The 14,098-nt window shown below is 39.0% G+C and overlaps 1 protein-coding gene across 1 annotated transcript; it reads left to right on the top strand.

The window, feature by feature from the left end:
- Positions 1-209: 209 nt before the first annotated feature.
- LOC146467643 (GDP-L-fucose synthase-like) lies at positions 210-13,135 on the top strand. Its single transcript, XM_085125181.1, has 11 exons — positions 210-309; positions 2,465-2,629; positions 3,665-3,779; positions 5,372-5,425; positions 5,996-6,144; positions 7,644-7,783; positions 8,659-8,723; positions 10,165-10,231; positions 10,317-10,396; positions 11,432-11,531; positions 12,888-13,135. The coding sequence occupies exons 2-11, from the start codon at positions 2,493-2,495 to the stop codon at positions 12,941-12,943; spliced, it is 963 nt and encodes a 320-aa protein (XP_084981307.1). The 5' UTR covers positions 210-309; positions 2,465-2,492; the 3' UTR covers positions 12,944-13,135.
- The last annotated feature ends 963 nt before the right edge of the window (positions 13,136-14,098 follow it).

The following is a 14,098-nucleotide window of genomic DNA, read 5'->3' as shown; positions in this document are numbered from 1 at the left end:
CTTGGACATTATCTGCTCCTCGAAGCTCACAGTTTTCCTCGAGCTTCGCTCTCGGAAAACTGTTCGCTTCTCGAAACAGATAATGTCCGCGGACAAATATCCGAGCATATTTTCGCGCCAAATGGAGGCTATTGTTTATTTATTATTCCATTGCATGCAGCCATCGTAACTGGTTTTAATAGTGGGTGGCTGCTCAGCAGTCCACGTCCATTGCAACGGGTAGTACGCCATGTAAGCCTACACAGCACAAAGCTTCCTGAGCGGTGATTGCAAAGCACACTTTTGCCGGGAAAAGGATTTGCTGTTGAGGTAAGCTTAAGTATTGAACATTCTTTTAAGAAATTTCGATTATTTTGTTGCTGATACTTCACACTTGTATCTTCATTTGACCGACCACTCGACTGTATGAGAGACTGAGAGCTTTGAGAGGAACTGAGAGCTCGAATGTGCGTGTTCTGATCATGACCCGGTAACCTCGACAACTGTTAAATTTCTCTCATAAAAACACTTTAGCGGCCAGCGTTTTGCTTGCTGCGTGTCACTTTGACTCCGTTTTAACTTCAAAACAAATACTGTGGTTAAGATCACTATCAAAGAAGATAAATTTAAATTACGTAACGGTGATCACAGAAAGAAATTAAAAGGAAATTAAAGAGTGCTACTGATATTATGAATTATTAAGCGGGACAATTCAAAATAATTAAGGCCCGATTCAACCCGAGATGTCGTTGTGATTATTGCGTTCGACGTGGCATCCCCCGCAGATTTTACAGGTAGTCAGGGAGTAAATGTCAGGATTTTAAGTCCCGTGAGAATTTTGTGTAGCCTGCAAGCCACTAGTCTAGATGTCTTATGGGACCGTAAGTAACCCAAAAAACTTTGGTGCCACTTTTCATTACTTTTCGTTGGTGGCACAGATTGTCAATTACAAGCGCACATTCATTCCTGCGATGTGCTGTGCATCCGTGCTAACAATGCCCTGGAAAAGAAATAAAGTACTTGTAGATAATGGTTTTCTTTTTCTTAGCAACGTAAGATATTTTATATATTTCATATTGTTATAGATACTCTTAGGTTTCAGTGCTATTATTATGTTTATTACACCCATTTTGAAATCACTGGTGATCCTTGCAACCTGATTGGCTCTCAACAGTGCGATTTATTCCCAAATTGCACCATCTTTGCTCTAAATCGCATCCTTTTTTTTAGCCCATCAAAATGGAAATGAGGTAACAAAAATAGAATATTTAAATTGACAATAAAACTCTGTGATAATTTTCAAAATAGGTGTAATAAAGTGGTAATTGAACTTTTGTGTCGTGCAATTTTGGTCTGAAATCATACTTGTGATTTCAAATCAAACTAGCACTGCGTGTTCGTTCAATTTTGAAATCAAGGGTATGATTCCCGACCGAATTGCACTCCACTCAGTTCAATTACCATTATAAATCACCTTGATAATTTGTAAATTTTAGCGTAGTGTGTTATAATATCAGCCAATTGCAAATTTACACAATTAAGCCACTTAGTTGCAATGTAAATTGATCTTATAAATCTATCTAACCTATCTATCATTTTTGCAACTTGCACCAAGAGCTTTTGTAGGGGGTTTTAAAAATGGCCTATATTCCCCAGTATGGAAATGAGGCTAAGGCAGTTAATTGATTGTATCTTTTAACTATGTGAATGAATCAACACCAAAGTCTCTAAAATAATGTATTTTGATGTTTTAGACACTTCTTGGACTTCTCACATGATAAGGGTGTGGGTCACGTTACTGACTTGCCATGGAAACAACACTCAGATGTAACCCTTTTTCTTATCGTTCAAGACTAAACTCCACTAAAATATTACTGACATGACCTTATCAGTTTACTAGCTCACTGCACTAGTCATTCTGATGCCTCATTTTGATCATGTGTATATTAAGCTCAGAAATGAGGCCAAAAAATATTTTGGAGAGTATGGTGTTGATTTATTCACATGGTAAAAGATACAATCAATTGACTGTCGTAGCCTTGTTTCTACGTGGGGGAATATCGGCCATTTTAAAGACCCCTATTAAAGCCCTTGGTGCAAGTTGCAAAAGTGTTACCAAATTCGGGTCCCATTAAGACATCTAGACTAGTGGCTTGCTGGCTTCACAAAATTCCCACAGGATTATGCTCCCAGACAAAGGGGTGGACCCGCACCATCACCAACTTGGCAAAGGAGAGAGAACCTGGGATCCAGATCATCAAATGTACTTCATAATCTTTGATTATTACCAGTGTAACTTACATGATGAATTTCAGCTCAGGCACGGATAATTTGAAATTATTTGGGGGTGAAATAAAATCAAGAGAAAGCGTTTCCAGTGAAATCACATTGATGGATTTCCCATGTCCAAGTTCAGCCTGCGCTGCAAGTTCCAGCACGGTATAAGATAACCTCCTGGTTTACTCAAGTTTGTATTTTCTTGCAGTTTTTATTTAGCATAAATTAATTTCGTAATGGCTGAGCACAAAATAGTTCTTGTTACTGGTGGATCTGGGCTTGTTGGTAAAGCCCTAGCAGAAGTAGTAGCTGCAGAGGAAAAGAGACCTGATGAAACTTGGATTTTTTTGTCATCTAAAGATGGAGACCTTTGGTGAGTCCTTGTAAAAGATTCCCTACAATGTAAAGAGGGTCCACAGGCTACCATATTTATTAGATTAACCGCCCTGAGTGCTTTATTAATTTTGGGCCCATGAGGGTAGGTGCATTCAAGGTGGGCACTCAAGCGAGGACATTTTTAGAGAATAACAAAACAAGGGATAACAAGTTTATTTTGCTTCAACAAGACAAAACAAAGTGCAAAATCTAACAGAAACATATAAAAGTTCATCGACTACCCCATCTAAAACTAAGTTTGGGACAAAACTGATGCTCCTCTTACTTCAATCTGGGCTGGTACAGTCTAAATGTTTTTTTTTTTGTAGGGAGGGGGTGGGGTAGGCGCTTATTCGAGGGTGGGCACATATTAACTTTTAGGGCTTTCAGGGTGAGCGCTTATTCAAGGGTGGGCGGTTAATCAAATGAAAATGGTACTCAGGCTATGTTTTCACATGTGTTTAAACCCTTATGTCGTCAAAATTTTTGACATGGAGAGAGAAGGAGATTTTTTTTTTAACATGATGGGTGTCCTGTAATTTTGACGACAGTACTTAGTAGATTCTGATTTGTAGCCAATTGAAAATGCCAGGCCCAGATTCATGAGTTTTTGAGGTTTACTTAATACTGGAATGGCACACTAGCCAAATGCACCATAAGGTTAAAGTTTGAGGTCAGAGAGCCTTGATCATTGAGAAAAAAGTGCATTTTGGTAGCATTTATTCATGGCTAGTTCATTGTGTGCTTTGTTGACTCTAACATAGCTCAAGCAACATGCCAAGAACTTTACAGCCAGGACTGTAATGCAAACAGGACCTTTGAAAATAAAAGAAACAACCTATGAGTGTCAGTAGTTACATTGGCAGTGCTCCGTAATAACAATAATAATAATAATAATAATAATAATAATAATAATAATAATAATAATAATAATAATAATAATAATAATAATAATAATGTTGTTGTTGTTGTTGTTCCATTTTTGCGCTGGAACATTTGAAGTTAGATGATTCCTGTAACCTTAATATTTCAGTGACACAGCATCTACAAAAGCAATCTTTGACAAGCACAAGCCTACCCATGTTATCCACTTGGCTGCTCTAGTTGGTGGGCTCTTCAAGAACCTCAAGTACAATCTAGATTTCTGGGTAAGAGCTACATGTACTTGCTTTAGAGAGAGAGTTTGTCACAGCTTTTGTTTAATGATGATGTTCCAACTAAGGAATTGTTGCTATGTTACACTTTATAGGGTTTCCAGTGCATTGGATTAACACTTATCTATTTTGATTGGACAGATTTATGCGACACTATCTAAGTAACTGTTTGGCTTAACATTGAAATTAAAGGGCTTGCTTGAAAACTTGGCTCAAGTGGAAATTTGACTGTGAATTCAAAATTGCTCCAAATGAATTCTACACATTCTGTGTACATGTAGCTTGGTGTACAGTCAGATTGATTATTGTGTAAGAATCATGGTTCTGTTTTTATTCTTTTATATATTAAGCCTGAAATTTCAAGCACAAACCCTTTTGTTGTCTTTTTACTACCGGTAGTCTAATTATCTGGCTTGTCTTCGTCCTTAGTCTGTCTCACTTCACATTTAAATGACCATGAGGCACCATGAGAACGTGAAAAACGTTATTCCTTTGTGCACTATTTGCATAATGAGAGAGACATTCTGGGGACACAGCAACTCTTTAGTGTTGCAATTGGTTGCTAATTGAGCATGAGTTTTAATGAAAAAAGTAATAAGCCGATTCCTTGTTCTTGATTCATTCAGTTTGCTCAAGAGGCGAATACAGTTTCTTTCATGATAACCCACAGTTTCTTTGCTAAAACAGAGCTTAAATAATTGACCAATTTCAATTTGAAGGCAAAATAGTAACTGGTGATAGTGTTTCATTAAACCCTTCAATATATATACATGCATTGTCTCTATAAACTGTTAAGCAGCCATTGTGCACTCATAAGAGTTCTAAAGGGACATAGTTTGGATTATTCATCTTCTGTTTGGTGGGTTAGGAAAAGACACAAAGTTTGATGGTGTTTGCTTGTAAATATATTTGAAAGAGTTCTGAATGGTCAAAGAGAGCATTGTCACCCCTTCCCACCATGTCTGTATTAGTACTTTCTAACAACCCAATCTCGTACCCAGAGTCCTCAGGCTTTTCGGTCAGCGGGTAGGCACCAGGAGAGACGCTGGAGAATTCAAAAAAATTTAAATTTTTTGATTGGCTTCTCTGTATAAGCTCCGTCATGGCTTCCATTGTTTTACCGCAGAAATCTTGTGGTAATAAAATTCCAGTACCCCAGAGTCTCTCCTGGCGACCAACCGCTGGCCAAAGAGCCTGAGGACTCTAGGTATGAGATTGCTGACAACCCTGATTCTCATTAGCCTGCGAACGCAGACGTATTTCCGGCTGTCGAGATTCTCATAATTTTCAGCGGGGATAATCTAGACAGCCGGAAATACGTCTGCGTTCGCAGGCTAGATTCTCATTTACCTGATCATGAGTGTCAAACATTACAATTGCTAGTGTTTTAGCTCCGAGTGCGGATGTCTAGGACTGATTCCTTGCTTGTTGATTAAGTCTGTTTTAACCAATATGGAACTGCATCGGTTAAGCGTTCTGAATGACTAAATGATTAATACATGTATACTTCTTAAAATATAAATAAATGTACATTTTACTGTTTAGTACTATTTATTTACTACCATCTATTGCCTTTTTGTTTTTAGAGGATAAACACTCAGATAAATGATAATGTTCTGCACAGTTGTCACTTGAGTAAGGTGTGTATGAAAATTTACAACTGTTAAATGACACTCTTGAGTGTACTGTTGGAATCAATGTTTAACAATTAAAGGTATTCTGTGTTTGGCTTGCGTACCTCATCAATGAATATAATGATCTCATAGAGTCCTACAGTGATGATGTCACAAAAACTACATTTATGAAATTATGGGACTTGTTAATACAGTATATTCGGAAAGAGCATGATGAAAAATGCCTCCTTGCTAAAAATCGGCATCTTATTGCAATTTGTGGGCGAGATATTAGCTCTGTTATGCCTCGATGACTCCATACAAATCCTACTAATTTTGTCCCTGCCAGTTCTTAATGTTTGGAACTGGGAAGGAAGAGAGAAGGAATCAAAGGCCAACAAATTTAAAGGAATGTGTAAAGCTAAATTGGACTTTCCAGAGTGGGAGAAAAAAAAACATCCCTTTTTAAAGGGGGCGTGATGGAGGGGGGGGGGGGGGAGTGGGTGAGGAGGGTGAAGGCTATTTCTTGGATTGTTACATCTAATTTAATTCAGTCTTTCAAAAGCTAACATAAACTGTTTTGTTTGTCTGGTACAGGTGAAGAAATGTGTTTCTTGTCTCTCTACCTGTATTTTTCCAGACAAGACAACATATCCTATTGATGAAGCAATGGTTCATAATGGCCCACCTCATTCTTCTAACTTCGGTTATGCTTATTCCAAACGTATGATTGATGTGCAGAACAGGTAATAATATAATTTGCCTATTCACTGTTCACTGCATTAAATATTCTGTAATGATATTGATGATCAAAGGTTAGATAGACTAAGAGGGCCCTTTCATCTATAATCAAAGGTAAGAGCTAGGCTCTTTCATCTGGAGCAAGCCAGGCTTTTGTAGCCAAACAATATTTCCTAGACGTTATAGTTTGGAGTATTTCAGCAAGCAGGCATGGAAAGAGCCAGTGGCCTGGACATTCTTTTGTTAGGGTTGAATCAGGAAACTGTGAACAGGAGTACAGTATGCAGAAACTGAAAAAAAATTGTGAAAACAGCAATTCAAATTTAACTCTTTTGTACCAATATGTGAGCTTAAAAACTAGCACCTTCAAAGTTAGTTGGGGTTGGGGGGTGGGGGGGGGGGGGGGGGTGCCATTCAGACTGATGCACAGTGTGACGATCCATTATGTTACGGATAAAGTGCAAAGGAATTTGACATTAACCCATGGGCTTGCAGAGTTTGAGGTTGTCTATACAAGCAATATTTATATGTGGTAGTATTTTCATTCTCTTTCTATATATTTGTCATGCAAACTTCCTTAATAGGGTGAGGGTGTGCAAAGTACGGTATCCATAAGTTTAATAAGTTCAAAGTCATCTCTTTAATTTCTCATTTGGGAATTGGCATCATTGTTAAAGAACAGTGGTTGGACAAACCTGGCATCACACAGGCAGGATTAAACACACAATGTTAGCTCCATTTAGAGCAGCGTTCAATTAAGTGCTGTTAAATTTTGGTTTTGCTTTAATGCTTTCTATGATTGGTTAGTAAAGTTCGCACAGTTTTCTCAGCTAATGGAAAGCCAAGCCAAAATCAATCATGTCTTGATCGCACATATTTTCCTGCAGTTGACGAAGGTTACATGTATTTACTTAAAATTCAGACTGCTTTGTCATGCTGTTTACGTCTGTTGTGATTGGTCAGAGTAATAGCTTTGGTTTTATCCCAGGGGTGCTCTACAAACTGTTGGGTGGGGTGTGCCGTTGGGACTCTGAAACCCTTACGCTAAACCAGACCAAGTTCAGCTGCATTTTGCAACCCTATACTAGACTAAAGCACAAAAATCCCCTCCCTATCTCAGACTTGCTATTTTCCAGAAATTTGGTCACTATCACAGTCCAGCCAAAACAAAATCTTTTAAGTGAGCAACAACAACTAAAACATGTTTTTAAGTGTTAAAATTCCCAGGAAACCTAGTCTACACTAAATTCTTCAAGCAATTGATGAATGTCCTTGAAAATGATACCCTATTCTAGATAAAAAATCTCTAGATTTCTATACCCTATACCATACTAAACTGCACATACCCATATACCTTATATATGGGAGTGACACCCCCTGGGAATTTTAGCTTTATGACGCTGAATCGAAAACCGCTCTATACGGTCAGATGTGCAGGTAAAAATTTACATTTTGATTATTAATATTAATATTATTATTAAGGATTGGTGATTATTTTTTACAGGGCATACCATCAGCAGTATCCTGACGGATGCTTGTTCACCAGTGTAGTACCTACTAATGTTTATGGAAAGCATGATAACTTTAATTTGGAGGATTCACATGTTCTTCCTGGATTGATTCACAAAGTGTACTTGGCACAAAGTTAGTTTAAAGAAGCGTGAAATAGTGTAGATACCATAATTATATAGGTTTACATTTCTCCAACATGGTTAGTACCATAGTACAGCTGACTAACAGAAAGCTGTCCTAAAACAGGCAGCATGTGTTTCCAATTAGCCTGCAAGCAAGCTCTCTTTTAGGTCAGCCGCGAGAGGATAGCACTAGTGACGACTCCCCGGTGAGCGAAGCCAAGTGGCTGACCTAAAAGAGAGCTTGCTTGTAGGCTAGTCTCCAATTGGCACTGCCCGTGCTAAATACATCAACATTTAAGGATGGTGCCTACTAATACAGAAGTATTTTTGCTCGGTTTATGACTATGTTAGAAAAGCAGATTTTAGCAAGGGCTATTGGAATCGAAAAAGAAAATTAGGGGTAAACATGCATTGTTCAGAGATAATTAAGCAACAATAATCCAAAAAAGCAGTAAAATACAAAGCAATGTACATGTATGGCGTTTTTTTTCATATTGAAGCGTTATCATCTCGGAAAAATGCATGGTTGCCCCCAGTTTTCTTTTTGGATACCAAGAGCATTTGCTAAGTTGTGCTTTCTCCGCAAAGTTTTAAACTGTGCAATAGCCCCTGCATTGGTAGGCACCACCCATGGGAAACCCAAGTATCTTGAGATGCGCAGAACGTATGCGCAGTAACAAAAGTAGACACCGTCCTTAAATGAAGTGTCTGATTGATTGATTTGCTCCTGATATGTTGCCCATTATACATAGTATATTTAGAGGTCTACTGTGCACTGTGACATGATTTATAGGCCAGCTGTGAGAGATGATACATCCAGTGGGAACCCTTGATTGAATGCCTCAAACTGTTTTTGTTTTTGTTTTTCTCTTCTGTACCATGTAGAGGAAGGCAAACCTCTTGTGGTTTGGGGAACAGGTTCCCCACGAAGGCAATTCATCTACTCCAAGGTTGGTGAATACTTAGAAATGTGTTGAGAAGGTGCTGATTTACATTCAGTTGTTAGACTATCTGCAAGTGAACACTGTGTAGGCATCATCCACACTGTCACAGTGCTATCTCAGCTTGTAGTTATTGAGAGTCTCATTTCCCAAGAACAATGCTTCCTTCTCTAAATACAAGTTGTATGTTCACAGTCATTATTTTTTACGTTTTTTGAAATGAGTGAGGTGAAGTAAGTGTTCAAATACAGAGTGCAAGTTATCTTTCTCGCACTCTTACAATGGTTGGATGATTGAAGTAATATATCAAACATGAGACACAGTGTTTCATGACATATCAAACACCGAGAAGAGAGTTGAAAATACGACGCGTAGCGGAGTATTTTTGACGTACTTCGAGGTTTTTGATATTTTGATGAAACACTGTGACGAGTGTTTGATATAACGTTAAACAAACCGATTTTGAAGGCGAAATTAAGGATACAAAATCGAGGAGTTTTTTTTTATCAGATGTCCAAACACGCCACGGTGCATGATTTCCTTTGTCTTTGTCTGTTGAATTAATTATTAATGCGTTTGAGAAGTTCATAGTCATTAAAAGTCCCCATGGATTTTTATTTGGGTTGCACATGTTGTCAGATGGGAAAAAGAAAGTTTTTGACAGGCCGCAGTAAGTTAATTTAAATGGCTTGAGTCATGAGGAATCTTTTAGCTCAGTGGTTTTAGCATCAGAACCAGACTTTTCAACGGTCATGAGTTTAACTTAAATAGCTTGTGCCAATAGGCCATTTTACTGTTGTGTGCTTAGTGAACTGGCCTTGGATAGGAAGCAAGCTAAGAGGTGACCTTGTCTTGATACAAACCTCAGTGCTTTTCATTTGTAAATGCAAACTAGTTAGCATAAGAACAGCATGATCTACATATCAAAAGCAGTGAGGTTTGTATTAAGACAAGGTCACCCCAACCTCGCTTCCAATCCAAGGCACGGCTACCAAGCACACAACTGTAAAATGGCCTATTCTCAGAACCTCACTCGTCTTCACTAAGAATTAAATTGAGTTCTAAAGAGAGAAGAGGACAATTATGTGAACAAAGCGAGTACGCGACAGTGTTAAGGATGACTTTGTCTAATCATGCAATCAGTTCTCTTAGAACACCTTTGCCAGAATTCAACTTACTCACAAGCTTTCTTCTGAATCTGTCTTGGGAGAGATGGAAAGGCAGTCTCATATAAAAGGAAGCATATCTTGTTGTCATAATCAGAACCTTTCAGAGATTAAAATAAATTTGCGCTGCGCCCACAAAATGAGGTTGTGTTAAATGACCCTATTAGGGGAAACAATTGAGGAGTGCTTTAATTTTATTTGGGTTGGACAAGGAGGGAAGGGGGGAACAGCAACACTATTTGGCTTGACGCAAGCGCGTTGTTTGTTGTTCTTTCTGATTGTAGGATCTCGCCAGGTTGATGATCTGGGTTTTGAGAGAGTACAATGAAGTTGATCCAATCATATTGTCAGGTGGGCGAACTTAGAGTGTGACAGCTAATTTTGGTATCGCAGTCGAACGTTAATGAAGACGCAAAATTTGTTTGATTACTCGTAGTTGGTGAAGAGGACGAGCTTTCAATTAAGGAAGCTGCAGAACTGGTTGTCGAAGGAATGGGATTCACAGGCAAACTAGAAGTATCCTTTCCTGACCTAATGATGCGTTTCACTGAATTGTTTTGTTTTAGCCATCCTCGGAGACCCAGGGGCAGTTAGCAGGGTGGCAGGGATTTTCCTGGGCGAAAGTTTATTGTCAGAACTCGTCCCGTTCTTACAGTAAACTTTCGCCCAGGAAAATCCCTGCCACCCTGCTAACTGCCCCTGGGTCTCCGAGCATGAAGAGGTTTTCTTGCCATAGCACAACAACGCAATGATATGTGAATTAGCCTGACCGACTGGGTATGATTTAGATATGATTATCGCCTATTTTAAATTTCCAGGGCGCCGCCATTTTGGATTTCATGATGTCATACGGTTGCCGCTATTTTCAGTAAGCAGACGTTCTTTTGTGTGAAACAATTGAGCAACAGCATTACGTCATGAAATGGCGGCGCCCGGGAAATTTAAAATGAAAAAATAGGCGTTTATCAAATTCTGTTTTGTCCGACACAGAAAAATTATTTCCATGTTTTCCAAAGAAATTTGAAATTAGATTGTATTTTCAACAATTTAACGTTAATTTATTTCCTTTTATAGGGAGCCAACGTCACAAATGTGGTTTTCAGAGGGGTCCCTGCATGAGATAAATTACAATAAAATAAAATGCCTCAACAGTGAAAGCTAAGAATTGAAAACGTTAAAAATTGAAAATTCAAATAACGAGCATAAAAATGGAAAATTCAAGGAACACTCCAAATATGTCTTTCAAAAGTTAGAATGTCAGAAATATATTTTAAAACTTCATAAGATAAGATGTTCCAGTCATCAGCGGCTTGCCATAAATAAAACGGTTTTGGCCCCAAGAGCAACGTGATTGGGGTTTACAAATGTTGTTTCTTCTTCGAATATTGTAATTGTGTGTGTCTTTACTAACAGTTAGATAGGCATAGCACAGCGAAATAACACTATATGTTGTGTCAGATTGAAGGGCCTTGGCAGGTCAAAGTTAGATAGTACAGCAAAGTAACAGCTTATAAGTCTTGTAAGATCGAAGGTCCTTAGCGCACATTTTAGTATGATACAACCAAGTCAGATGGCCAGTTCAAAAAGACCGCAAGTAATGGGAAATTGAGGAAGTACCGGCCTGATTTCAAGTTCACGGATCCCAAGATGGGTAAGACGCATGGTCCTCTTTTGGATCATTTCTCTTCCCACATTCATGGTATCAGAGACTCCAGAGCTGTCATTAAGGGCCTGGTTGTTCGAAAGCCGATTTAACGTTAACCCAGGATTAGCCTCCCTCGCAGACGCTCTTTTGGCTCGTCACGCAATCTTTCCTTCCCAACGAGAGGAAAGTTTGCGTGACAAGCCAAAAGAGCGTCTGCGAGGGAGGCTAATCCTGGGTTAGCTTAATCGGGCTTTGAACAACTGGGCATTGTCTATAACCTGCAACACTAGTTATACGACTGAATACTCGCGATGAGACCAGTTGATGTTACGGGTGATCTTGAGTGTCGTATGGTCATTTTACTGTCAATGTAACAAGAAGAAGGGAAGGAAGGGTGGAAGAGGGGAAGGAGGGAAGGAAGGAAGAAAGAAAAGGAGGGGGTCATAGGAATACAGTGGCTTATTTCCGGGTACAGGGAACCGATTGAGAAACTTGGAAAAATTGCACGTCTCTAACTCGAGAAACAAAAATACTTCACGTAAACTCTGGCTCGGTTTGATTTAAGGGGGGATTTAACCTTAATTTGAATGAAATTTGAGGAGGTTTTAAAAGGAGATAGAAAGAAAATGATTTTTGGAACACTAACAGACAGTTGATACCCACGCAAGAGCACCCCAGGTTGCTAGTGGACTAACTTGGTGTCAGTCTATTAATTATTAACTACAAATTCTAATTTTAAAACCACTAGATCTTCAATATTTCTTTTTTCTCTTAATTTTACCAATCCTTCTAGAAAAACTATCTCCTCCTAAATATACCCAAAAATCACCCAAAAATTCACAAAACACCCCACAGTACAGATTCACGGGATGATGATAGAGTTTTTGGATTGCTTGAAACGTGAACGATATATTTCCATTAAAGCCATGTCAAGTGGCGGAAAAATGGCGTTTAGGTAAAATCCCCCCTTAATGTTTTTAATCAGAATATTCCCCATCTGTTTGAATAAAAAGAAACATTCCTAGAAGATTGAAAGAACTGGAAAAGGGATTGGAGTCTAGTTTGGAGTCTAGTCCTAGTGTAGACTACAAGCAGTCCCATAGTAAAGCGAGCGAACCACGCGCGCGCGCGCGAAAGAGAATAGCCTCCCGCGAGGAGACGCGACACGCGGAGGGAATTTTTGCGCGCTTTTTCTCTCTTCTCTCGGTTTTACTATCGAAAAGAAGATTTTTGGATTGTTCTTAGTTCCAAGAGAGTTTCCCGTTCGGAAAAATTAGGTTTTAACTTGTGTTTCAGTCTTAGACACCCCAAGAAGCCCCACTGATAATATGAATCCTTTGTTTTTTTACTTTTTTTTTTCAGCCATCAAGGAGACTTGTGAATGGTTCTTAGCCAACTATGAGACGTGCCGAAAGTGACGTGATGCTTTGGAAGTGCTCTTAGAGAATTTAAAATTTACTGTGGTTTTCATTATCAAAAAGGAAAACAAGGAAATATTATATTTTGGGCAAAACATGTAACTTAATAGGTAGCGAAAATAGCAGTGGTGACAGCAACAACAATAACAACAAATAAAATGGTTAAAGACCAAATAAATGTTGTCCTTGGTGTCTCGTATCTATTTCATCACTACCACAGTGTGAATATGAATCTCATTTTTTCAAGTGCTACTTTTTCTCCTACGTTTAGACTTCGCTTTAAGCTTCAATGGCTCCCAAAATGGTGACTGTTTTGCTGGAGATGTATAATGTGTCCCAGGATCATTTTGAATGCGTCACTTGTACTAATGTTCGGTGAAAGGTGGTTTTGAATGTTGCATTTGGTGCATTGAATTGCAGGAAGATTGCGTTGGAGGAGGTGCACAAGTTGTATGAGCATCTGTCGTTGTTCGCCTATGGAGAAATTAGTGTGAGAGCTGTTATAATAAATAAAAGGAGAAATCTCACACCGATCTCTGTTCCAACGAAAACTCCAGTTGTCTTTGAAGGTGGCCCGCGGTGTTTGGCTTTGGCAAGGCTTTCAATCCAGTCAACCTTTCACGGATTTACTGTGTTTATTTACCCTTTGAGTCATCGTTACAGTTTTTCTATTCTCATTTTAAGTTTTGTGACGTAACTGGTATTCCATATATCAGAGTAAACTATGCAAAGCTGTCAGTTGGCAAGGATTGGTTATGGAGGGAATCAGCCCTCCCTGGCCCTCCCACCCAATTCGCTGACGAAATTAGTGCTCTTTGTCGTATTTTTGGACAGGGATCGCTTATCCCTATGCTAATTTGTCAAAGGAAGGGATAATGTACTATTTCAGACCTAAACGGCTCAAAAACCATACCCTTTCCCCTATTTGGCTTATAATTGAGTGTACACCTCCCCCCCCCCCCCCCCACCCACCACCCCTTTTTTACTGGGTGCACACCTAGAAGAACGCCCGCGCAAGGTCAGCGATCCAAAACATGGCGGGCATCGCGGCGGAGTTTGAAATCTAAAGTGATGGCCATGATGGTGGCCACCTTGATCGTGAAAATGATGGCATAAACAAAGTATAAACCAGTCGTCTACATCATTCGGCTGTAA

Source organism: Pavona decussata, unplaced genomic scaffold (genome assembly GCF_977016875.1).
Source record: "Pavona decussata unplaced genomic scaffold, jaPavDecu1.1 SCAFFOLD_134, whole genome shotgun sequence".
NCBI classification, from domain to species: Eukaryota; Metazoa; Cnidaria; class Anthozoa; order Scleractinia; family Agariciidae; genus Pavona; species Pavona decussata.
The sequence above is the reverse complement of the archived record's forward strand: the minus strand, read 5'-3'. Positions and strand labels throughout refer to the sequence as shown.

What these genes read in the sequence shown, in the direction of transcription:
- LOC146467643 (XM_085125181.1), top strand. Translation starts at nt 2,493, where the DNA reads ATGGCTGAGCACAAAATAGTTCTTGTTACTGGTGGATCTGGGCTTGTT. An exon ending in AGTACAATCTAGATTTCTGG is followed by an intron (nt 3,780 to 5,371) that starts GTAAGAGCTACA and finishes TTTTGTTTTTAG; the next exon opens with AGGATAAACACTCAGATAAA. An exon ending in TGATCCAATCATATTGTCAG is followed by an intron (nt 10,232 to 10,316) that starts GTGGGCGAACTT and finishes GATTACTCGTAG; the next exon opens with TTGGTGAAGAGGACGAGCTT.